The 25,925-nt window shown below is 45.0% G+C and overlaps 1 protein-coding gene across 2 annotated transcripts in view; it reads right to left on the bottom strand.

The window, feature by feature from the left end:
* The window catches only part of TTC4 (tetratricopeptide repeat domain 4), a 501,109-nt gene that overhangs the window by 202,323 nt on the left and 272,861 nt on the right, over positions 1-25,925 (bottom strand). For both annotated transcript variants that reach the window (XM_069642123.1, XM_069642122.1), the window contains one exon: positions 8,939-9,025. In XM_069642123.1, coding sequence (XP_069498224.1) covers positions 8,939-9,025 — 87 coding nt within the window. The remainder of the gene's footprint in view (positions 1-8,938; positions 9,026-25,925) is intronic.

Below are 25,925 nucleotides of genomic sequence, written 5' to 3'. Positions count from 1 at the left end.
TGCACAAGCACACTGAAAATGGTAAAATAAAAAAGAAGCCACAACTCTAGCATAATGGTGACCTTTCTGTGAATTACTGCAGCTGGCATGACAGCCTGATCTCCCTAAGCTCTAGCAAACTGATGTGCTACTGGCACTCTGATGGGGACCAGTCTGCTCACAGTCAGATCTTGTAGGTTAGCGGCTGCGCCTTTCATGGGGCACATCCATGACTAGGGTCACTTGAGGCCAGGGTTGATGGAGAAGAAAAAAAAAAAAGAGTGCTTCAGGAGGTTGCCCTTCACGGACCACCATTGTAGGTCTCCACACACTCTGCGAGACCAAAAGGTGGTCTGAAGTCAGTCTGTGAAACAGACCGTTGAGAAATCAGGAGCCACGGTAGGGACCTCATGCGCAGACAGGCCTCTGGTATCACCAAGATGCCATAAATCCCAGCAAGCGCGGAAAAGACAAGGCTGGGACTGTCGCATGAGGTTGGAAAACCTGGACATCTTGATGTTTACCACTCTGTCCTCGGATGGGAAAACCCGACCCAGGTAAGTGTCCAAGACAGCCCCAATAAATTGGAGGGACTTGGACAGGGAAAATTAAGACTTCTTGAAGTTCTGGGAGAAGCCCAAACTGTGTGCATCAGGATGCACGTCCGGTACAGATGTGCCAATACTAGATCTAGTGAGCGGCTCGGACGAGCCAGTCTTCCAGTTAGGGAAAGACATGAAGGCCTTCCTTCCCAAGGCGAGCCACTACTACTGCTAGCAGCTTGGCGAAAACCCTAGGTGCCTGTGGAGCCTCTTCTTCTGGCCTTCCTTGGAGTGATGGCTGCTCTTCCAGGACTACGTCGAATCATGCTATGAAGAACTGCTGGGCGATCTTGAACTCTTACAGTCTTTCTTGTTCTTACGGATTGGGAGGGGGGGGGGGGACTGTGGAGCGCTCTTAGCCTGGCGACCTTGAGTGGGTCCACTTATCCCCACTCTCCTTCTGGAGAATGGTGATCAGTTTAACTTTGCGGTCTCGGAGCATCTCGAGTGCATTGACGGGCACGGCACGCTAGTCCTGCGCATCATGGTCTTAGCCAAGACAGTAAAGGCATATGCTGTGCTGGTCCGATATGGACATTTGGCGCCTACAATCCATGCAGCGTTTAAACCCTGAAGACCATGACGGATTCAGCACTGTGACAAATTCATGAGACCAAGCAAGATTTTTTTGTTAAACAAGCTAAGAGCGGTGTACCTAGTAGTGAGCAGAGTGCGTGGAAAAAAGAATGGAGGTCACATGGCACAACGCCCCCATATATTATATATAATGGGCCCAGCATCATGTCTGGCGCGGTGAGTAGAGGAGTCGGGCGGAACCCCCGACGGCAAAACAAGTTTCTGAAGAGCAGCTGGCGCTGGAAGATGGATATCATAGATGAGGTAGATGAGGAAGGAGTCTATTAGAAGTACCCCATCACAAGCTTTGGCAAGGCAAGAGGTTGGTAGAAAAATGAATTTTAAAAGCACTGTAGGCATTTGAAGGTAAGAGAATGTTAGGGGTACACTCTTCATCTCACCGCAGTAACGTTACACTGTGAGGGATCTTTTGCTAGAGCTCCACCAATCACAGCCAGCCATGAGTGTGTTAGGGAGTGGCTGTTGCTCCCATACAAGCCCAATGTTGGGAGAGGTGCACGCAAACCTGCAAGTACAATTGCGCCCCATCCTCTGGTTTGTGTGTTCTTATGGTTTCCCCAATGAGCGGTTGCAGCTGAAGCTTCAGTTTTGCACCATGGGATGGGTTAAGTATTTTAATGTGATGACTGATGAATAAGCACATTCAGAGCCAGTCACAACACCACACTAAACGGTGGAAAATATGAGTTATATAATTCAATTGACTATTCAGTGTCATCACATTTTGTGTTAAATGCTTGACAAGTTCCAGAAAATGTTGTTCTGTAAAGAAATTGGTATTATGATAAAACGTTGTAGGTGTAATATGTCTGCACCAGTCTCTTGATGAACTTCCTCTACTGCCATTATGGAATGACACGGTATCCAGTTTAAATTTCAAATGCATAAAATCGATTTTTTTTTTCGAATATATCTTTTTTATTTTATAGTTTTTTTTGGGATTGGTTAGTAAAAAAGTGCCATTTAAAAAAAACGGGGGGTGGGAGGGACCCTCCCCCATTAAAAAAAAAGAAATAAGAAATGGACTTTTTTTCGACATTATTCATTCCACATTAAGGCAATCGAAATTATTACATTTGAAAATGTCACTATCAACCGACTGGCACATGTTAGACCATACAGACTAGGTACATCAGAGCTTTAAGAAGAAACGTTTGTGATGTAGCGGAACACATTACTTACAGCAAATAGGGTTTTCCCTTTCTTCTAGTCATATTTTACTAAGGGCTTACAACGCATATAGGCAAGGGTATTCTTTTGGAGTATTGTGTAATGTATTTGTGCCATAAAAGGCTTCTTACTTTTTTGTATTAACTCTTATTGTGTGCAAATGTAAAATAAGGTATGCAAAAGCATTGAAATTAGTAGAGTCTCTCCTTTGTAAAAAATTACTGGTTAGAAGGTGTCCATCTGCAATATAGGCAAACTCTTATATTACATAGTTAGTCTTGCATGCGATCTAGCAGCTTTTGTAATGGAAATTCTAGAATTCTGCCTACTTACTTCACCTCATCTTTGCCGATGGTACTGTCACTGACGTACTAGAAGCAGAACTTAGACTGGTGAACTTTGCTTTTCTAGGTTATCTGGTAGGGTATTAAATAGTGATTATATAGTGTGCCTTAAATGGTCATTTGACCAATCGGGAACATCTGCTCGCTTGGACCTTTTTTGAAGCATTATCAGGGGCACGCCCCTCTCACGCCCCCACAACCTTTAACATACACCCTAACCCACTTCCCCCCCTTAATAAATGTAGAAAAATAAAGATGAAATATCAGCCAGTGGGCAGTTCACATTTGGGGACACACTCATTTTCCTCCCAAGATCTTGCCCAGACGTTTAAATCAACACAACAATGCATTTCGAATGTATTTCTGGGATGAAAAAAAACCTGAGGATTCAATTTGCAGTGAACACGAAGGTTTCGTTATCCCTGAAAACTCGTGGTCACCTGTAGTGGCCCTGCGCACAATAGGGAGGCTGTCATGCCCTGTATTGTTGATTTCTAACCTATGCAGGATCTGCTTCACCCTCTGGAGATATAAGCTCAAATGGCTATCCTGTTTTTGTATGGTCATCAAAGTACATGTTCATCTATGGTTTCTCTGTGGACAGCCCCGATTTGAGCATGAGATTTGCCATGGTGTTCTTTAGCATGTATTGAAAGCAGAACCATTTTTAAAGTATTTAATATAGCTCAGATGTAGCCCTAAAGACTACTTTACAAAGAACAGCTATTATACCATAGGCATCACAAACAAGAATATGAATCGCAGAATGCGAGGCAAGCGGTTGAGACCGGATTCAAGAAACCCAGATGCAACACAAAGTAGAGGGTTGGAAACATGTACTTGGGACCAGACTAGATGGCACAATGTACAATTGTTTTTTAAAAATGTATTTTACACATTCTAATTCTGAGATGCATAGATTTAAGGTGATTTTCTCTAAAACAGATGGTTTTCGAATCCAGTATCAAAGCTGAGATTGGAACCCAGTTCACACAATTCAAAGTTTGGCAACATAGTCACTAGACACATCTCCTCCTACGTTATTATAGTTTTAAAGTCACATTCCCTAAAAAGGTGATCGGCAATTCATCCTACCCAGGCTACTTCTTATGATTTCTGTAAGCATTATTTGTTGGGTGCCAAACCAGAGCTGCTTTCATCAGGCCGTGCTGACAACGTCTTTGGCTGCTCATTTGCGGTTTAAATGTAGATACCTTCTGCACCTACATATGTCTGGGAAATATTCCGGTAACACAAAGGGGGCAATGCACAATGCCATTAGCAGTACTTCATTTGACTCTAGGAGTAGTTAAAAAAACAATGTCATCCATGCTAATATGGCCTCAATTAATTATTTTGATGTCCAAAATACTTTTATGATTGTTAACAGTTGCGTTTACAAGTGGAATTCTTGGTTTTTAGATGGCGCTTTAGTGGCAATTATAAGCCGAAAATTGCATTACAGTACAGATAGGGAGTAATGGCATACGAGGACGGACACAAAGCTTGTTGGTGTTGTTTGGTTATGTGCCCACATATGGACTGCACATTGCCATGCTAACTCCTATGGCCATTCTCACCCAAACCACCTTCTCATGGGAACTCTTTGAGCTCGCTTTAATCAAGCCTTGCCACCAAAGATTGCACTCAAGTGCTTGCCAATGTTTTCTGAAAGCAGTCTTCCGAGTGCTAAGGAATTAATCAGGGTTGTAAATGCACTACTGGTGTAATACAAATGTCTTAACCAGGTCTGCCTTAAGCCACTCGATTTATAAGCACTGGCATGTCCTTCACAGAAGTCCTGTTAAAAATAAACATTGATAAAGCCAATAGTTTTGGCCTGCATATGTGTATTAGGCATTTGCCAGGCATTGCTATTAAATGCCCAGGTCTTGCGCCATTTTGCACCTGCAACTATCAAATGCCAGTTAAAACCACTACAGCAGTGCCTGGCAAATGCCTTTCCCATGCCTACACAAAAGCCAAAACTGTTGGCATTGCCAATGCTCATTAAAGTTTGATAACACTATGTTAAGGCATATAAGCCTATAAGGGGTGTTTGAGGAGAGAACTCAGGACATATTGTCAATTGGAAGACAAAAATGGTCACCAGTAGTTTTAGTTTACCTCTGAAGTTTCTCAGATTGAAGTGATCATTTAAACAGTAAATTATACCAGCTGCAGTGACTATTTAAAAAAGTAGATTTTTAAAAAATCTGTTTTTACGCCTTTACAGAAAAAACCTGCTCTGAATCATCAGGCACTGGCAAACTATCGACCAATTTCAGGGTTACCATGGACTGCGAAGATCCTGGAAAAGATAGTTACGACACAGTTACATGATGATTTGGAGGATAATTTTATTCTGGATAGGTATCAATCTGGTTTCAGACCGCTTTGGTCACGGTTTGGGATGATATTTTACGGGCTGCTGACGATGGTGATCTGACCATGTTGATCATGCTCTATCCGTCAGCGGCCTTTGACACAGTGGAATTTGACTTACTACTGAATAGATTGTCGGAGGTTGCTCAGGTGTCAGATGGTGCGTTGAAATGATTTTCTTCATTTCTACAGCATAGGACTCAAGTAGTCAAACTTGGGGGTTACTATTCTGATAACCTCCCTATTCTAAGCGGAGTACCGAAGGGGTCATCGTCGACCCTGATATTATTTAATGTGCATGTCCAACCTTTAATGCCCATCTTTTTCAAATTTGGCTTGCAATATAATTCCTATGCGGATGACACACACATTTACGTTGTATTCATATCTGCGCCTGAAGCAACCGACTGAATTATTGCATGTGCCGATGCGATTAAAACCTGGACAACTGAAAACAAGCTTCAACATAATCCCAAAAAAACGAGCTCATGTGCTTGACCCAAAACATCTTAAGAATTATCTAGACTCCAATATTTGTCTGAAAGTATTTGACACAGATACCACTTTTTCTAGTAAGGTGAAAAATCTTGGTTGCATATGGCAAGCCTCATTGGATTATAAAGCTCAGGTTTCGGAAGTAGTGAAAGCGGTCTTTTTAAAAAAATGTATTGTCTTTGGTTACATTGAACTTTACACTGGAACATGTTGACATATTACAAATTGACATTAAAATTTAAAAATAAGGAACAGCATAGTAAAATCTCATAAAAGAGTACAAGATATGATGTCCACATCAGATTGAATAAATACACACAAAAAACGCAATTCATCACTAATACAATACAATAATATAAAATATATTTGCTAGGGTTTCAATTACATTCCCATGGATATGTGCCATTTCGCAAATAGTTTCAATTAAGTCATTACTGCTGGTTGCAACAGGTTCCCCACTTAGGTTATCCAATCTTTTTTTCACCAGCAACCAGAAGTGATATGCAGCGCCTGTCGTTACCATTGAGTTTGCACCTTACAAAGAACTCCAAAACTGATCAGATGTACAGTTAGTTATTTTCATATGCACTGGCAAATATTATGCATTGTGTCAGCAGGTGCCAAGATGTTTCTACTGCTTGGTCACAAAAGCGACATAAGTGTTTGTCCCTAGCAATGCCCTGCCATGCCCCTGTATTTGCGTATACTGGCAGTATTTCTAATCATAGGCTCAGTATGAAACATACAAGTGAAGGTATGTGTAGTTTGATTCAATATTTCTGTGGAGTATTTATATTCATACTATGGGTGGAATACTGGGCGTGTTTGTGTGTGTTTGCTAGATAATTAGTTGATTGTGTACGGTGAAAATCCTTTGTTTTCCTTTCAATGTCAGGAGCATATACTTCACCCACTGTCCCCGGTAATCCTTTCATACCAATAATCATACAGTGTTTCAGTACCAGGCTTTGTATATCATTTAATCTTGTACTGCTCGTGTAGCTGAGGCTGTTGATACATTAAGCCCTGTAAAATTACTTTCTTTTGGTGGTTAAAGTATATGTTGGCCCATAGTTTGCAAACAGTCAACTTCCATAAAGTTTGGAGAAATGTTACACCCAACTCTAAGCGAATAGCTTTCACTGGGACTGCTATAGGTAACCCCAACATTGATCGAAGTAGTTTCCCCTCCAGCCTTTTCAGCCAATACACTGCTTCTTCCAGTAAGGTCTCCAGTGCGTACATTATGCCAGGAACCACTGACACTCTGTAGGCCATGTGTTTAGTTTCAGTAGACCTTCCCTCTTGCCTATCAATTACATTTATTAAGGATAACCATTTTGTCCATGCCGATTACATAGCCGCTTTGGCGTGGCAGGTACCGCTAGCTTTTGAAGTTATGTTCATGCCAAAGTATTTATATACCTCTACTTGTTCCAAGCGCTGCCCACCCAGTCCCCAGGTGAAGGCACCCCGCCCATTGTGTCCCTTTTCCGATGATCATAATCTTGGTCTTGTCAATATTATGCATAAACCATTCAGGTCTGCATATTCCTTGAGGGCATCAAGCGAGCATTGCAGTCCTATTGGGGTCTGATCAAAAATGACTATCATCAGCATACGTGAAACAGTGTAGCTTTTTATCACTGTATCTAGGAGGATAATTATTTACAGTTTTTAAGGCCTCAGCAAAGTCAGAAACATATATGTTATATAGTAGTGGTGCAAGAACACAACCCTCCTTCAGGCTTAAGGGGTCTTTTATCAACAGACTTCTGAAACCCATTCTGCCATTTATACCTAGAACTGAACGCGCAAGAGTTGTAGGGACAGTGGTGAATTCCAGGCTTGATTATGCAGACACTCTCCTTAAGGGAGACCCGGAGATTCAAATACATTGTCTCCAGGTGGGCCAGACGGTGGCTGTCAGATTGACTTTTAATTTACCTAAAAGAGTCCCCATCTCTTTCCATCTCTGTTCATCGAAGAAGATACAGAAGGATTGAGTTTCGAACACTGTGTTTGGTACATAAATGTATTTCGGGCTTGGCACCCAGGTATCTGGCATCAGCCTTACCAGCCACCTCAAACTCTCAGATCATCTGGTAAAAATTTTTGTTTGCCCCCCCCCCCTCATCCCACAGTGGGTGGGGGGTGAAGGGGTCCGCTGTTTTCCATCAAGGGCCCTCGCTTATGGAATCTACTCCCAGCTGATTTGGCAAAATAATACCTCATTTGCTGTCTTTCGCACTAAGCTAAAAACATATTTGTTTGATTAAATCTAGACTCGTTAAAGAGGCTACTTGAGCATGTTAAGTTATCGCCAGTGCCTAGTTGCAGTGTCTGCTGCTTGGTTCCGCAAGGATATGCGCGTAATACATTCTCAATATCAATATCTATAGTTAAATTACCCTTTCCTCAATGCTCATGGGAGATCAGTCCTCTGGGTACAAGACCAGAGAATATGTGCACAGCGAAATACATTTTGTCAAAATAGAAACCAGGATGCATGAGCAGCCTCGCCAACGTCCGACTGTGCACCCGCATGCACCATTTGGCTTCACCCCTCCATCTGTGTACACATGGATCAGCCAGATAGCCATCTTCAGTGGGGACAGAGAAAGGATTGTATGTGGGAAAAGGAGAATATGAGCAATCAGCAAAGTAATCAATTAGGTTGAGTAACTTACATTTACTGCTGTCCACACTCCCTTTCCTTCATACTCGTGGGAGATTTCAAGTAACCTCTGGGAGAGGTAGGAAGTATCAGTGAACTGTAGTGTAGCTCAAACCTTTTCGGATAATTTGACTAGAATTGGGCATCTGCTCTGGAGCCCCTGTCTCAGAAGTCATCCACCAATGTGATTTGTCTTTATTGTTCTGCTTGAGAGACAGTTTCATATTTTTGAGTCCTGATAAATCACCATGTGGTGATCAAAACATGGGCTGACTGTGGCTTTAAAATAACCTGTATGTGAAAATATCCTGTAGGTAATCCCACATCGCATTCGACAATCAAAATTTTATGAAATGAATGCCATTACGTTGACAAATGAGAAAAAATATTAAGAATATACACAACTGAAAACAAATTCAAAAGTTCCAGTCTGTGCAAGCAGCACATATGCTTGCAGACGATCATTCCAAATCATTGGAAGTAATGTCGTTACATGATCTATTTTAATTTCTTTTTTTAGTATTACGACGCGCTAATTATTGACACCAACTTCTACCTGCAGCGCTTCTTTACCCAAAAATAATCCCAGCATGCATTTCTCTGTACTTGCCTCAAATTTACTTTCTATCCACACTTCAAAGAAACAATATATCTCTGAATTAAAGGGTCGATTTCTTTTACATACAAACCTTTATTGCTTTGATGACAGCCAATCTCTCGGCCTGCTCTCTCTTTTCTTTCAATTTTTCTTTCCTTTCATCTCGTTGCTTGGCACGCTAGAGGAGAAAATAGCTCAGCATCATTAGATGGCAAATTATAGCTTTTTAAAGAGGCAATACAATCAAATATATGGGATACATTACTCACCGTAATCATATTTCTGGTGCTTTTATCTGCTTAGATTCACATGTTCTGCATAGTCTGACATCTAGTGGAAGCCGTGGAGTATTACAAGATTTGTTTTCGAAACTCAAGGACATCGAAATGGCGTGTTAGTAATGCTATCCCTAATGTGACGTGTACTGTACCCATGGTCCTTCACACGTCGAGGGTCCCTCAGATTGTTTGTTTCTGACATGAGGTTGCATGAAGTGTAGCGTGAGTATAGATGTAATTGTTACACATAAGCCTTCCGTACCTCACACCGATAGGCATGTGTCTATTGTGCCTCGTTACATGGTTTCTCCTGTGTGGCAACAGTGGAAGTTGCCATGGAGAAGTACCACGCCATCTCCGGTCACTATGGAAAAGACGCATAGGCCGCGTCGCATGACACGTCAGCTGTCTGCACGCGCAACGCACCCTCACAGGCTCTGCCTTCAATCTTCACTTTAAAAGTTGCGTTTCATGGGAGTGCTACGCTTCTATTTGTAGCGTTACTCGTAACAACCTTTGGTGGCTGCTTGAATTTCCTGACCTCCGCTACATTTATAGGACTTCTTTTGCCTAATCCCTTGCATCACTCTTTGGACCGGCTGTTAATCGACACAGAACGCTTTTTGGACTCCTTCTGTCTTTCGTCCTGTTCAACGTTGGTAGCAGCTGTGGCCGGACCGCTCAGGACCTCCGGATTCCTGCTTCCATTGTAACCCACAGGTATTCCGTTACTCGCACACACACACAGCAAGACTGGTTCTTATGCTCTGTTTGTCTAAGTGTTTTCGTACAGTATGCTAGATAGAATCTAAACATCTGAAACTTCAGTAGTCATAGCACAGGGTTCATTTTCTTCCATACAACCATACCTACCAGTCGCTCTCTAAATCATTATTATTCTTCAGCTTCACCATAAAAGACTTTTGGTACCTTCCATACAACCATACCTGCCCGTTGCTTTATTGTCCTTCAGCCGACTTCTGGAATACTATAAGGACCCTTTCACTTGCACATTGGAACGCTTTGCTGATTGGTGCACCATCCCTTATCTAGCGCAACCCTCGTGCCACCCAGGTGCATATTCCTGTACCAACCTCCCCTTTTTGTTATTTTGTCCCGTCGTTGGTTCTTCGACTATGGACAGCCTTCTTTGTCACTCCAATCCCATTCTTTGGTAAACCAGCACCTTATTTCTTGTATCCTGCACAAGACCTCTGGGTTACGTGGGTTAATAGTGTATTTTTTGGTTGATTTTAGATTCAGATCTCAGAGGAAGTAGATGCCAACCATTCTAAGTATAATAGCACGTCTTCTGGGACTAATTGTATCTAATTTCCAATTCTGTATTAATCTGTATATCTGTACTTTCTTGCATCATTGGTTTGGCGCTGCGTGTGTTCCCCGCTCTTTTATGTGATCAACACCTCGGTCTGTATAACACTCAAACAGAAGAGGGGTGTATCACAAAGAAGAGTCCCTCAGGTTGATGAAGGCTGGGTTTTTCCCGGTTGGCGATTGGTGTTCTAGGGAGTTTTTCGTTTCGCTGTGCACCTCGGCTTCCTAACCATCGCCCCGGCCAGCACGGAGGTAAGTGACAGTAATAAAGCAGACATTGTGAAAGCCCGAAAACATCTATGTGTACTTCAGAAGGGTAGGAAGGGTGGGCGCAAGTGAATCTAAGCAGATACAAGCACCAGAAATATGATTACAGTGAGTAATGTATCTCTTCTGGAGCTTGTGGATCTGCTTAGATCACATGCTGTGCACAGATTAGAGAGCAGTATCTGGAGAAATAGGTCGGAAGTGAGAAGGTACGGCAGCAAGGATGTTTTAGGAACGCTTTTCCCACCTGTGAATCTGCTTTACAGTGTGTGTCAATGCAATAATGCTGTGTGAAAGTATGGATGGAACTCCATGTAGCAGCTTTGCAATTGGCGTCTAGAGGGACGTTTGCAATGAAAGCTAAGGTGGCGCCTGTACCTCTGGTAGAGTGAGCCCTGGGGGTGAAAGGTAAGACTTTCTTGGATAGGGAGTAGCAGAGCTGAATGCACTTGACTAGCCATCTGGAGATAGCGTTCTTTGAAATATATGATCAGCAGGTGCTATGGAAACAAAGAGTTGGTCTGTTTTCCTTAGATGTTTAGTTTTGTTCACATAGTACAAGACTGCCCTCCGTACATAAAGTGTATGGAGGCTTCTTTATGCTGAGTTAGATGGATTTTGAAAGACGGTAGGGAGTTCTATGAAATGAACTTAGGTGAAAACCTAGGATGTGTTCTGATGACAACCTTGTCCTTGTGCATTATGAAGAATGGGTCTTGTACAGACAAAACCTGTACCTCACTGACTCGTCTTATCGAGGTGATAGCTACTAGGAAAGCAGCCTTGAAAGTCAGATGTTTTAGGCTGGCCTTGTGCCTATGCTCAAAGTGTGGACCCATGAGCTTGGATAGCACAACATTGAGATCCCAACCTGGCGGAGGGTTGGAAATTGGGGGTTTAGCCTCTTTACCCCTTCCATGAATGTCTTAATGACAGGAACATTCCACCAGGACACCTTGTTCTGTGAAGTGGTGTAAGCTAACAGGGCCGCCAGATGCCCTTTGATGGAGTTAAATACTAGGCCGGAGTCTAGTACGTAAAGCATGTAGTGTAAAATGTTAACTGGGGAACATTCTGTTGGGCTTCATGTTTGTGACGTGCACCATATCAAACATCCCTTCCACTTATTGAAATAACTGTCTGGCGTTGGGTTTTCGTGCCTCTTTTAGGACATCTATACACCTTTGTGGAAGATTTAAGGGGCCAAATTCTATGACTTCAGGAGCCAAGCTGCCAAGTTCGGGTGGAGGGATGCTCCCTTGTGTTGTGTTGTGTTGTGTTGTGTTAGCATATTGTATGGGAACAGGAGCTTGTTTGGGTTGCAGATCGCCAGTTTAAGCAGGTGTGCAAACCAAGGTTGTCTCGCCCACATAGGAGCAACCAGGATTAGAGTTGCTTGTTCCTGGTGCATCTTGTGCACGATTCTGCTCAGGAGAGGTGTCAGTGGAAAAGCGTAAGCAAATTTCCCTAACCAGTTCATCCACAGGGCGTTCCTCCTTGGATCTGGGTTGGAGAAACCTGGATGCAATGTTTGGGCATTGTACGTTTAGACTTGTGGCGAACAAGTCTAAAGGAGGATGACCGCAGAGGGATAAGGCACTGTCTAGAATTCTCCTGTTGAGTCGCCACTCGTGTTCCTCGGGTAGAGGATCTCTGCTTAGAGAGTCTGCTAGAGAATTGAGTTCCCCTGGTGCATGTTGAGACACGAGGAACATGTTCCGCTTGAGTGCTGTGAGAAACCTGAAGGTGTCAGTCGCTAGTCCCCGGGGATTTATCATCCAGGTGGCCAGGACACAGCCATCGCTTTTGGATCCAGTTCCTGGGGGTGGACCAGTGCCGGAGGATCACCTGGATGGGGGGTCTTTGGGGAGTGGGACACCAGATGGTGAGACGCTGTAACACCTTTCCCCATCCTACCAGGTAGGATACTTAGGAACTCAACCCCCCACGGCTCCCTTGCTGACACAAACACTTTCCCCTGGACAGCTCGCTGCGAGAGAAAACCGACTAATACCCGAGCCGTATACCCGACATGTCCCAATCCAATGGTCAGGCAGAGTCAGGCAATTACTGATTACACACACCCGAATTCCATCACACTTCCCCACATGAATAAAAGGCGGAGCACGAAAGCACACTCGGAGCAAGGCAAAGCACACGAGGAAGCAGCCATTGCAAGATGGCAGCTTAATATGAGTAGTAAGACGGCAAGACCAGAGAGGGTTGCAAGGAGGGAAGTGCCCTTGACCTTTTCAGAGAAAACATGTTACTTTCACGAGCATTCGGAAATAAGAAACATGAGACCTGGAATTAAAGCTGAAGAAACCTGCATTGTGTGTCGGAGGTATCCGGGGCTCTCCCACGTCGATAGCCAAGGCGGGGAGGAGCGTTTGCCTCTGTGGTACTGTCCTTGGCTCCTACAACAAAGCAGCGCCAGTAAAGTCAGCACAGCTGCTGAGTCGGGGAGACTGATAGACCAGTTTTTGTTAGAACTTAGGTTGCAAGAGGCAACAGTGTATGAAGAAATCTGAAGAGAACAGTGTGTGAAGCGTATATGACGAGTGTTGAAAATATAAAATTGAACATTAAAGGAATGACTGAACTTTTGAAGCCAAGATAGATACCGTATACAGAGTGGTCCGGCGCCACGTGGCTTGCTCATTCAAACTCCGTTAGGTATCCAACTGAGAGGTGACAAATGTAAAAAGGATTTGTGAAATCAAAGTGGTCAAGCTAAACCCCGTGCACATTCGAAAGTCTTCGATAGTTCATGTGAACTGATGTTGGTCCTAAGGGAGACTAATTGTGTAAGAGGAGGGATCTGAGCCCAGCTGGGGGGATCCGGGGTGAACCGTGAGTCACCCAAGAAAGAATATTCGCTGATCATTGGAGAAGGGGATCTGAGCCCAGCAGAGGGGGCTCCAAAGTAACAAACGTTGTGTAAAAGGTATCTGAGCCTTGCTGAAGGGGATCCAGGGTGAAGAGTGAATCACCTGAATCAAGCACGTGTAAGAGGAAAGGAACTTTCTTTGTTTTGGTACATCAGCCCTGCTAAACCAAGAGACATTTAGAAATAAAGAGACTTGGGCACAGAAGGCCCTGATGCTAGTTATAGAACTGTAACCTCGTGCCGAAGAAGCCCTAGAATGCTATGCTTGAGTGAACCCTGCTGAAAACGTGGGGAAGGGAGGCCACATCCTGACATTTTTATTAACACTTCTTTTTTATAAAAACACTACCCCACACTATTTGTATTTAGAGATAAGGAATGGCAATAGTTTTGTTTTAGTATAGGCTCTTTTATTTTGACGAGACTCCACTAGGACTGTATTATTATTATTTGATGGTCGTAGCTTGCTCCCATCTGTAGATTTAGGATTAGATGGGCGTTTATCACACCCTTGTTCAAGTTCAATAAACACCCTTAATAATAATAATCTAGTATTTATATAGCGCTACGAACCCTCAGGCATCTGAGCGCTGCTTATTATTACCAACGGGGTGTGGTGCTAATTTATCGACCTCGGAAGGATGAAAAGCTGAGTTTGGCTCTGCCGGGATTCAAACCTGCGTTGCCAGGCTCTGCACGGATGTCAAAGCGAGTGCTCTACTCTCTGTGCTATCTGACCGGCTATCTGACCCTTAAACTGTGATCACTTGCGTCCGTCTTACTGTGTTGATACCATGCCTTCATTGCACTGCCCACTCCCACATTTTCTGGGATAGCCTGGACAGACTTGGAAAGTGTGCATCCCTGCTTGTTTATGTAGAACAGGGCAGTGGTGCTGTCTTTGAGGACTTGCACCGTTTGGCCTGTTAGATGCAGTTGGAAATCTTGCAGGGCTTTGAGTACAGCTAATAGTTCTAGAAGGTCGATATGGTTTTGGGCTGTGATCTGCGTCTACAGGACGTGAGCTGTTTGGTGATGGTAGTGGGCTCACAATCTGGAGAGTGAAGAGTCTGTTGTAATTATCGCTTGTATTGGAGGATTGTGAAAGGGTTTCCCTTTTAACAGATTTTCCTTTGACCACCAGCAAAGATCTTGTACTAGGGGTAGATCGTCCCATTGACTGCTTGCCTGAAACCACCATTTTGCTAACCACGCAACCGTGCGTGTGGCACTAGATAAATGCATGAAGCCATCATCTCGAGCAGGCGCATTGCCTTGCGTACAGTTATTTGGAGACCAGCAAGATAAGGAGGTATTTGCAGCAATAGGTTTTGAACTCTATCGTTTGAGGGTAAGTCAAGCCTCTCCCTTGTCTTAATGATAGCTCCTAGGAACTGCTTGGTTAGGCTTGGAACGAGGCTTGATTTGTTCTAGTTGATTGAAAAACCCAATTGGAACAGAAGGTTGATTGTTCTTTGGGTATTTTGCTTGCAAATATGAGGGGATTCCCCTGTTATCAGCCAGTTATCCAGATAAGGTACACTGGAATAGATTGTCTGCGTAAGTGCACCACCACTACCACCAATATCCTTGGTGAACACCTTTGGAGCGGAGGATATGCTGAAGGGAAGCATCTTGAATTGGAAGTGTTGATTTGCTGTTTTGAAACAGGAATTTTCTGTGCGCTGGGAACATTGAAATATGAAAGTATGCATCTTTCATATCCAATGTTGCCATGTAGTCCCCTTGTTTTAGCAGTGGGATTACTTCTTGTAGCGTTGTCATGCGAAACCTTTGAGGCTTGACATATGTGTTTGCAGGGCGCAGGTCTAGGACAGGGCACACTGTGAGGTCTTTCTTGGGCACAAGTCAGTACATTGAATAGATACCCTTGTTTACATGGTTTGCCAGGATGATCTCTATAGCGTCCTTTTCCAGCAGTGCTTTGACCTCTTCCAGCAGAATGCACTGTTCTTCCTGCACTGTTCGTCTTTGTCTTGGTGGGTGGTTGGGTGGTCTCTGTATGAGTTCTATGCAATAGCTTTCTGCTACGCTGGAAAGTACCCATTTGTCTGACGTGATCCCCCTCCCATGCGTGGGTATCATGACAAATGTGAACTCATACTGGAGAAGCCTGGAAGGGGACTTGGAGCGGGTGGTCATTGCTTTGGGGAGGTGGAACCTCTGGTGGAGGAGGCTCTGCCTCTACTCCTAGACCTTTTGTGCCCCCTTTGAAAATTTTGCTGGGAAGGCTGCCCCTGCGAGGAACCCCAAGACGAAGTTTGTCCACCCTGAATATAGTTAGAGGACCATTGGGAGTTTTGTCCTCAAAAGCAGCGTGCATTAACCTCGCCTTTCTGCACAAAAGGTTTGTTAGTAAGCTGCTCTAAGGACTTGGGGGTGTCATACTCTTAAGCAGTTTTCAGTGCGTCCTTGACTGCTTTCCCAAATAAGGCGTTTGGTTCGATAAGCATATTAAGCAGGGAGGCTTGAATTTCCAGCTTAAAGCTGGATTGTCTTAGCCATGCATGGCACTTAAAGGAATGGTTCGGTCAAAAAATTGTATTGCCCCTAAGGGTCGGCCATGTGTTTTTAAGCCTAAGTCGCTCGATTTTAGAAAAATTTCCTATGGACCTTACCCGAGTTTTCGTCCATTAAACGCACGCGAAAACAGGCACCAGGGAGCTGCCATTTTGTGACAATCCTATCATTTCCGCCATCGCACTGGCTGACCTGCTTTTGCGGCACTAAATCATATCCCCGTCATCAGCAGACGCGTACCGCCCATTTCACAACGCCAAAGCACGTCTCGTGTCAACATTCGCTGCGCTTCAGCTAATGACGTGTCGCCATGGAAATGTCAGGACGCCTCTTTGCTCAATAAGTATAAACAGACCGTTTCACAACACACAGCAGCAGATTTCCGATTCCATTCCTCTCTCTCTGTGCTACTTGAGTATTCTGTGACTCGTTTCTGTGCTCTGGTCAGCTACCTTTGCCGCTTGTAGCCGGTGTGAACACCTGTACCATCGCTATAAATTATTTTAGTTTGTTTACCACACAATGGCTACAATAATGCCCTACATGTACGAGCCCGAGTATACCAAGGAGGAACTACTGGAAAGGGAAACACGCGAAAACGATGGGGCTTCGGACGGCAGTTGGTAGGACGAATCAACGGATGAAGACACTGGACCTAGTCGCATCGACGGTATTTCCACCTGGTGCACATGCAATCGGTGCAAGGTAATGCCAACCGAGGAGGAGAACTGCTGCTGCTGTGAAAATCCGGGATGCGTGGCCTACATTTCGGAAGGCGAGCCACGACCACAATGCATCACCGAGCTGCCAGACTTCAGGGCAGCCTGCCTCACACGGTCCGTGTTGAGGATAATGATGGTGCTTATGCACGAACTTCGCGCAACTGTTTGTCCTCGTAATCCGAGTAACGAGTAAGTATAATCTGCTTGTGATGCCACTACTATTTCATGGTCGTCTCCTATATCCAAAATTACATCTACATATCATTGTAACGCATGAAAGCCGTTTAATAGTGTGCAGTGTCTAGATAGCATTGTCCGAGCAGAATGCCATTAGTGACAAGAATTGTCATTGACAACAAACGTTTAATCAACTTATCTTGGTCATTTAAAAACAGTTTGTATCATTATTTTCCACAGGTGGTACCGGCTGGTGGCCTATCGTTCCTTTACATGGCGGCTTCACAGGAGGCTTGGACACCACGTTTGAAGAGTAATACCCGCCTGTGTCGTTCGTGCCATAAGAGAAACTTTCCCGAGTGACAGCGGTCAGTACAGGGGATTTTCCCTCGCTTTGCTGCAACATGACCTGTACAATGTGTAAAGTTTTGTATTTTTGTGCCATCAAAAAAAGAAACAAAATAAAACACCACATATATTTTAACAACGGTTGTTTCGATTTTTTAAATGTATCAAGTGTGTCTCCATGCAGCAGTCTTCCTGTGCCTTGTCTGCACGCCCACCGGCCCATCCATCTATCCACCCCCCTCCCTTATCAAAGGCGAAGTATAACTATATAAAGTATAAAAAAAGTGGTTAGTTTAACAAAAACAAAAGTCCATAACAACAAGTCCAGTGGGAGCGCGCTGCCATGGGGGCTGTCAGGGGCACGAATGGCCAAGGTGCCAAACAGCATGTACACTTCAAAAGGTATCCCACGCCAAGGGCCCATCGCTCACATGGCCTCCTCAGACCCCCGTGTGTCCGGCCAGGACCACCCCCCTCACGCTGGCCGGCCCCCGGCAAACCACATAATACCACGACATACACACGTCATTCATTCACAAACACACCCCTGTTTGTAATACTTTATGAACCATTTGATATGTCTCATGAGAACATCTTTGTGCTTTGCAAGTCAACTCCTGAACGTGCTACCTGAGAACCACTGAGATCAACGCTAATCTGCTTGTCGTTGTGCTATCCGTGAACTTCTGTGACCGCTTTGAGCAAACTCGTCAGTGTGCTACCTGTGGCCATCTACCTGTTCTCCTGCAACATACTGGTCTGCTTGCGGAATCCAACTGTTTGTTGGTCAAGGTAAGGCCATGTATCCTAGTCATATTTCGTTGATTTTTAAATTTCTATCTATTTGCGAGTAGAGTACTCAATAGTGCTATGTTCATTGGTCTCATTGATATTGACTTGAGTTTCCATTGTTATGCTATCAATAGATCTATTTATTTTCATCTGTGTCAATTGTCATCGAATTGCATCCTTCGGGGGTCCAGTCTATAATTTAAGCATGTTTCCTTCTCGTGCAAGACAGAACATCCAAGGGACGAGTCACATGTTCAGAGTTTAGTCACATCATTTATACATTTCTGCAAATTATGCAAATACTAAGCCGCACATGATGAACTGGTATAGTTCCTGCGACCAAAACAAACCTTGCATTGAACATTGTATGGTTCATTTACTTTTGTATCACATTTTTATTCATCAAGATTGTATAATAATGTCGATATTTACTTTTCAGAATTTTCAACAATGCCTGCCTGTTCGATTAGCCGTTGCCCTTCGAAAACCCATGCTAAATCTGAAGGCACTACAATGCATGTATTCCCGAAAACTGTTGATCGAATAAGAGAATGGGTCAGACATTGCGGATATCCACTGGATGAGCTGGAAAGTCCAACAAGTTTTAGAGGACAAGAGGGGTGATCGATACCGCATCTGCAGCTGGCACTTTTCCTTGAACATGTACACAACATCTTGGGCAACAAAGAATAAACGGCGAACGACACGAAAATTGCTCGCGAACGCTATTCCGACTATTCGTCCACATTCCGCCACTGGTGAGTCAAGTGTACTGATTTAGCTTTAGGCCTTGCGGTAGTGTGTAGGTAGCCGAATGGATTCATTGATATTTTAGGTGTTGTGTCCCTTGTAATACTTTCGACATTGATATGAGTGTATAGCTTTTTGAATAATGACATTTATCAATATATTCTTTTTCGATTTCATAACCCACAAACGAAATCTATATATGGGCACAGGGAACTGTGCTATATTACGCATTTTCAATAGCATTACTCTCAAGTATTCTGTCTCCTTACATGGCAATTTTTAATATTGGCATTTCATTATCAATGAATAATTCACCTTCACAACTGCTTGACTATCCCTTGAATCTGAAGCAAGAACATTCTACATCCGTGACGTGCTCGCAGTCATCAACCACTTCTAGCACGTATCAGGTAATCTTACTTGGCTATTCCGCTACAGACTTGCTTTATGCATGTCAAGTAATATTTTTATTGCATCGTGTAATTATTTTACCGAATGCTTGGTTAGTACTTTCCAATTGATATACACCTTAGTTATCGTCCACTGGTGTTTGTTTTCAGTTATGATTAGTGTTATCCATAGTAATGCAAGTACCGTCTTTCAGGGAGATGCTGAAGCGTCCACCACATTGACAACATCCCTAGATGTTCTTCAGCAGCACGAGGTATGGATACTGACCGCTCCATCGAACTAGATCATCAAAGCTGGAATACTTGTTGTTTGATTGTTCTACACAATGTTTCATTCGTGGTTAGCCATTGATATGTACCTGTGCGGTCGACCCCAAGCGTGTGTTACGTTTTCAATATTGTAATCCTTACTAATGCAAGTACTATCTTTCAGGCAGTTGATGGAGCGTCAACCTCTGCACTTGATGCAAAGTAATTCCAGGGGAAGTGGAAGCGGGACCTTGCGTTTACGAATCTGCGCAACAGCTTTCAGAAGTGCGCACTACATTTACAACATCCCTACATATTCTTCGGCAGCATGAGGTATGGATACTGACAGCTCCATCGAGCTTCATCATATAACGCGATTCCATTTGCTATACTTTCTTCCCTATTAACGCAAGTACTGTGTTTCAGGGAGACGACGGAGCTTCCTCTACAGTTACCACATCCCTTGTAGGTGATGCAGATGTAAAGAAATCGGAGAAATGAGTCGATGAAATCTGATCATATTTAGATATTCCTTGATTCTTTTAGACAATGCATCATTTGTGGTTATCTCTTTATATGTACCTGTGCCGTCGACCCCAAGTGTGTGTTATGTTTCCAATATTGAAAACCATACTAATGCAAGTACTGTGTTTTCAGGGAGTTGCTGATGCCTCCTCTTCAATACGACCATTCATGGCAGTCCATGCGGAGCCAGAGGTATGGATACTGACAGTTCTATCGAACTAGATCATCAGAACTCGAATACTTGTCGTTTGATTGTTCTACAGAATGTTTAATTTGTGTTTAGCTATTGAGATGTATCTGTGTGTTCGTCCTCATGTGTGTTTTATGTTTTCAATATTGTGATAGATAGTAATGAAAGTACTATGTTTCAGGGAGTCGATGGAGCGTTATTCCGTGTTGTCTATGCGGATCCAGAAAATAGTCGTTGCAGCGCAAGAGGAAGGGAAGACATGCGGAAACGAATCGGAGCAACAACGTGCAGATGTTGAAGTTCGAGTCAAGAAAGTTGCAAAGAAAAGAAACAAAAATAAGGTTAGTTACAAACAGTTCATAATTTTAGGAATTGTTTTGTGTTGGGGACTATATTATGTTTTTTCCTGTCAATTGTACTATACTTTATATTGTGTTTAAAATGAACATCCTTTTTCCAATCTGTCCTCTAGTTACCCGTGGGTGTAAGAACTATACATACACAGACAGTGAAGCAAACGAGAGATGTTGCTTGCCAGATCATTTACACTATGGAGGAACCATTAATTCAGACGCGGCCTGTTGAGACTCGAGATGCTCATGTCCAATGGCCAGAACATGAATTGAATGTGTCCGGAGAATCCAGTAAAGTTGTATTGGACCATTGCTACAGTTCGACTACACCACCAAAATAAGATTATACTTAATGTATTGAAGATCGCTCTGAAGTAGTCGCAGATCAATTCACACATCTACACCCGCCAAAAAAATGCCACCCAAAAAGCTGTCGACATTGTTGTGTTCTCCCATCAATGCTGAAGTAACAGATGTTGAAATGACAGAATGAACCAGCAGCAGCACCCAACGACACATCAGAACTTGATATCAGTGATATTTCTTTCAAATGTGTTGATATGTCCTCAACGGCACAGTCCGAAACAACTTTCACGCTGGATGACAGTCTAATGAAAGAGGGCAATTACATAGTATTCCACAGTTGTTTGATGGATATTATAAGTATGCTGAAATGTGGGCATTCAGTTGGAGGGGAAGTATGTGGGGAGCCATTGATTCATGTGAATCGTCAAAAACAAGGCAGTAACGTCAAAATACAGGCCGCCTGTAGATTAAATCATGTGTTCTCATGGTCTGCACAACCGATGCTGGGAAGCTGCCAGCAGGCAATCTACTGTGTGCAGCTGCCTCACATTTTAGTGGGTCCAGTTTTAGAAAGTTAGAGTCTTTCTTTCAGTTTGTGGGACTCCATTTAATTTCTAAAACGCAGTACTACAAATACCAACATGATTATCTCTTTCCGGCAATTAGTGATGCTTGGGAAATTGAACAATTGTCTCTAGCAAGTACATTCGAAGGGAAACGATTCAGGCTAGCCGGCGATGGACAGTGCGACAGCCCTGGATTTTCTGCCAAGTACTGCACCTACCACTTTCAGGACATGGATAGTAAGAAAATTGTGAGTTCGGTGGTCGTGCGCAGGTGTCCCAATGTAAATCCTCAGTGGCCATGGAGAAGAACAAGTTACTTTCTTAGCCGGTAACGTTCTTTCGATGGGATGGTCAGACGACATATTCCATATCTATGACATGTAATGTCCACAGGTGTGCTGCTTCGGAAAATCTTTGGCGTCTGCGTCCTGCGTCGATGACGTTGATGCGCCGTCCCCAAGGACCTCCTCTGACGGCCGACGTCACCCGATGTGATAAGTAGGACGCACAACTCCCATAGCCTCAGTTATAGTTTTTTCCCAGAACGTGTGCCACCAGTTTTCTGCCAGTCAGACACACAAGGACTTGCGGAACGCAAGCTGCAATCGCAAAAGAAATTATGCAGCGGGGAAGGCAGGGAGGGAGCGATATGGAATACGTCGTCAGACCATCCCACCGAAAGAACGTTACCAGGTAAGAAAGTAACTTGTTCTTCGAGGGGATTGGGTCCTCCGACGTATTCCATATCTATGACAGACTCCCAAAGCAGTACCAAGCAAGGATGTGGGAAAGAATTTAAAACACAAATTTAGCATGCCCAATCAAATTGCGGAATCGAGGACTGCCTTGCCAAAGGCCAGATCCTGCTCTCTGATGGAATCGAGGGAGTTGAGACGTACAAAAGTATGTACTGAAGCCCAGGTGGCTGCATCACAGATCTGATGAATAGGAACTCCCCTCTGCAGGGCAGTAATTGCAGCCACTCCCCTGGTAGAATGGGCCCGCAAGCCAGCCGGAGGATCCTTACCCGCCAAGCGGTAACACTCGGAGATAGCTAAAATAATCCAACGAGACAAAGTGTTTCTTCACAGCTTGTCCCAAACGCTTTCCAGCGTAACCAATGAAAAGTTGATCATCCACTCTGACCCGGGAAATGCGTGAAATATAAAAGCTCAACGCTCTCCTAGGATCAAGCCTATGGAGCCTCTCCTCTTCCTTACCAGGATGTGGAGGAGGATAGAACGCCGGAAGAACAACCTTCTGGCTCAAATGAAATTCCGAAACCATCTTTGGAAAAAAAGAAGGACGACCTCTAAGGACAACCCTGTCCTTATGAAACACAGTGAAGGGTGGCTTAACTGAAAGTGCTTGTAACTCACTCTGCGAGCGGAAGTAACCGCAACCAAAAACACAGTTTTTAAAGATAACGGCCTCAAAGGGCAAGAATGTAAAGGCTCAAACAGAGCACCCATAAGAAACTTAAGAACAAGGTTCAAATCCCAATCGGGCACCAGAAAAGGTGACGGAGGGAACACATTAGTGAGCCCTTTCAAAAACTGTGAAATTAAAGGAATCTTAAAATAAGAACACTCTTCAGACGAGCGCTTAAATATGGACAGCGCCACCTGGCAACCTTTAATGGTCCCCACTTGCAAGCCCCTGTGGGCCAAAGAAAGCAAAAAAGACAGAACTATGGGAATGTCACACTCAAAGGATCCACATTCTTAACTCTGCACCAGTCGCAGAACTTTCTCCAACGGCAACGGTACAGAGACTCTGTTGCGGCCGCATGGCCGAGAGCAACACCTCCGTCACGTCTTCAGGGAGGTCCCAATTCCTATACCTCAACCTTTCAGAAGCCAAGCATGAAGGTTGAGGGATCTGACCTCTGGATGGAGAACCTGACCCCCCTCCCGTGAGAGCAGATCGTCTCGGTAGGGAAGACGACGTGGAGGGCAGATGGACAAGTCGAGAAGGTCCGGGTACCACGTCCTCCTGGCCCACGCCGGAGCAATGAGGATCATCCGGGAACCGAACCTCCGTAACCTCCGCAGTACTTGCGGGATGACGGGGACTAGAGGAAAAGCGTCCAGCAGTGGGAATGACCCCTCCACCACGAACGCGTCCCCTAAGGCTCCTTTTGGAGGAAATTCCCGCGAGCAAAACCTTTCACACTTCCGGTTGACACTGGAGGGACCACAAAGGGCGAAGATCTCCAGAAGAATCTTCTGAGCCAGCTCACACTCGTGAGAGATCGTGCTCTGCCTGCTCGTTGTCGTCTCCGGCCAGATGAACAGCCGAGATCGAAACTTCCTGCTCGATGGCCCAGAACTCTAGCTGCATCACCTCCCTGCACAGCGGACGTGACCCTGCCCCCCCCTTTTTGTTGAGGTAGTGCATGGCCACCGTGTTGTCCGTTAGAATCAGGACACTCTTTACATGCACAGTCGGCAGAAAAGCCTTCACGGCTAGCCTGATGGCCCTCAGCTCCAACAGATTGATATGGAGTCTGGACTCCGACGGAGACCAACGACCGCTGACTGTCAACTCGTTGGCATGAGCTCCCCATCCCGTGAGGGATGCGTCCGTCACGATCGTCACCTCCGGTCAGGGCAGCCAAAATGGGGCCCCCTTCATCAGATTGCCTTCGACGGCCCACCACAGAAGGTTCTGGGCTACCGAGGGCGGCATCTGAACAGGGTCCGACAGCCTGCCGGAGGACTGAGACCACTGGAGCTTGAGTGCCCACTGCAAAGATCTCATCCGCAGACGAGCCTCTGGCAGCAGAAGAATGCAGGATGCCATGAGGCCGAGCAGTCTCAAGAACTCTGACGCTGGGAGATCCTGGGCAAATTGAAACTTGTTCACCATCTGCTGAATGTGAAGAGCCCTCACCCAGGGAGGAAAACACTGCCCCAGGGACGTGTCGAGCACTGCTCCGATGTACTGGAGCCGCTGCGTTGGTGTCAAATGGGACTTCTTTAAATTGAGGGAGAAGCCCAGCTTGGTTACGGGAGTGGCAGGTGACTGACAGATGATCCAGGACTTGCTCGGGAGAGCTCCCCCTGATCAACCAATCATCCAGGTAGGGGTAGACTTGAATCCCCCCTTTCCTGAGATGCGCTGCCACCACCACCATGAGCTTGGTGAAAACCCTCGGGACGGAGGTCAATCCGAACGGCAGGACCCGAAACTGAAAGTGCGAGTCGCCAACCGCGAACCTCAGGTACTTCTTGTGCCTGGGATGAATCGGCACTTGGAAGTAAGCATCCCTGAGGTCGAGAGACACCAACTAGTCCTGAAGTTGAAGGGCCTGGAGGACTTGAGAAAGAGTCACCCTCTTGAACTTGTCCTTCCTGAGGAGTTTGTTCAAACCACGCAAGTCCATGATGGGTCTCAATCCCCCGTCTTTCTTCGAAATCAAAAAATAAGGGGAATACCATCCCTTGTTCCTCTCCGCTACAGGCACCAGTTCTATGGCGCCTTTCTCCAGCAGGGCTTGAATTTCCTGCACAAGGAGCGGATCCGGACTCTTCAAAGAGAGGTTCCCTGGTGGATTGTAGTGAGGCCTCTGGCGAAAAGGAAGACAGTAGCCGTGGGTTATGATCTCCAGAACCCACACATCCGAAGTAATGGCTTGCCACTCTACAAGATGCTGCGCCAGCCTTCCCCCAACCAGCGAACCATGGGACCTGGCCTCATTACTGAGTGGTAGCGGCTGCAGCGTTGCCTGAGGGCAAAGAGGCAACTGCCCGCGCGGCCTTGGCACCTCAAGTACCTTTGTTTCCACCTCTGGCACTCTTACGATGGCCTCTGACTGCTAGGTTCCCTCGCTTTACTGAAGGACGAGTAATAGCGAAAGGATCATCCCCATCCATTGCTGTCCCCTAGGACGAAAAGGCAGAGGTTGGCGAACTGCAGCGCCCAACGACTTCGCTGCAGCTTTGGAGGTCTGCAACCTCTAAAGGCTCTCGTCAGCCTTGCTGCCAAAAAGGTGTTCACCGTCAAAGGACATGTTGAGGAGCCGGGACTGCACATCAGGAGCGAACCCAGACTTCCGCAACCACGCAAACCTGCGCATTACGGTGCTCGCCGCCATGGACCGGCTGACACAATCTGCCAAGTCCAAACCCGACTGAACGGCCTCACACATAGCATCCTTGCCATCCTGAACCATAGCAAGGAAACCATCCCGTTCGTCCCCTTCGGGAATATGTTCAGCCGCTAATGCAACACAGTTCCACAGAGTGTGTGTGAAATGAGACAAGGCACATATGGAGTTGGCCGCCTGAAGCACCATACCCCCCGAAGAAAACACTTTCTTCGCCCAGCCGTCAAAACGTTTGTCGTCCCTATCTGGGGGGATGGTAGGATACGAC

Source organism: Ambystoma mexicanum, chromosome 1q (genome assembly GCF_040938575.1).
Source record: "Ambystoma mexicanum isolate Mex_15411 chromosome 1q, UKY_AmexF1_1, whole genome shotgun sequence".
NCBI classification, from domain to species: Eukaryota; Metazoa; Chordata; class Amphibia; order Caudata; family Ambystomatidae; genus Ambystoma; species Ambystoma mexicanum.
This window is presented reverse-complemented; position numbering and strand designations above follow the sequence as displayed.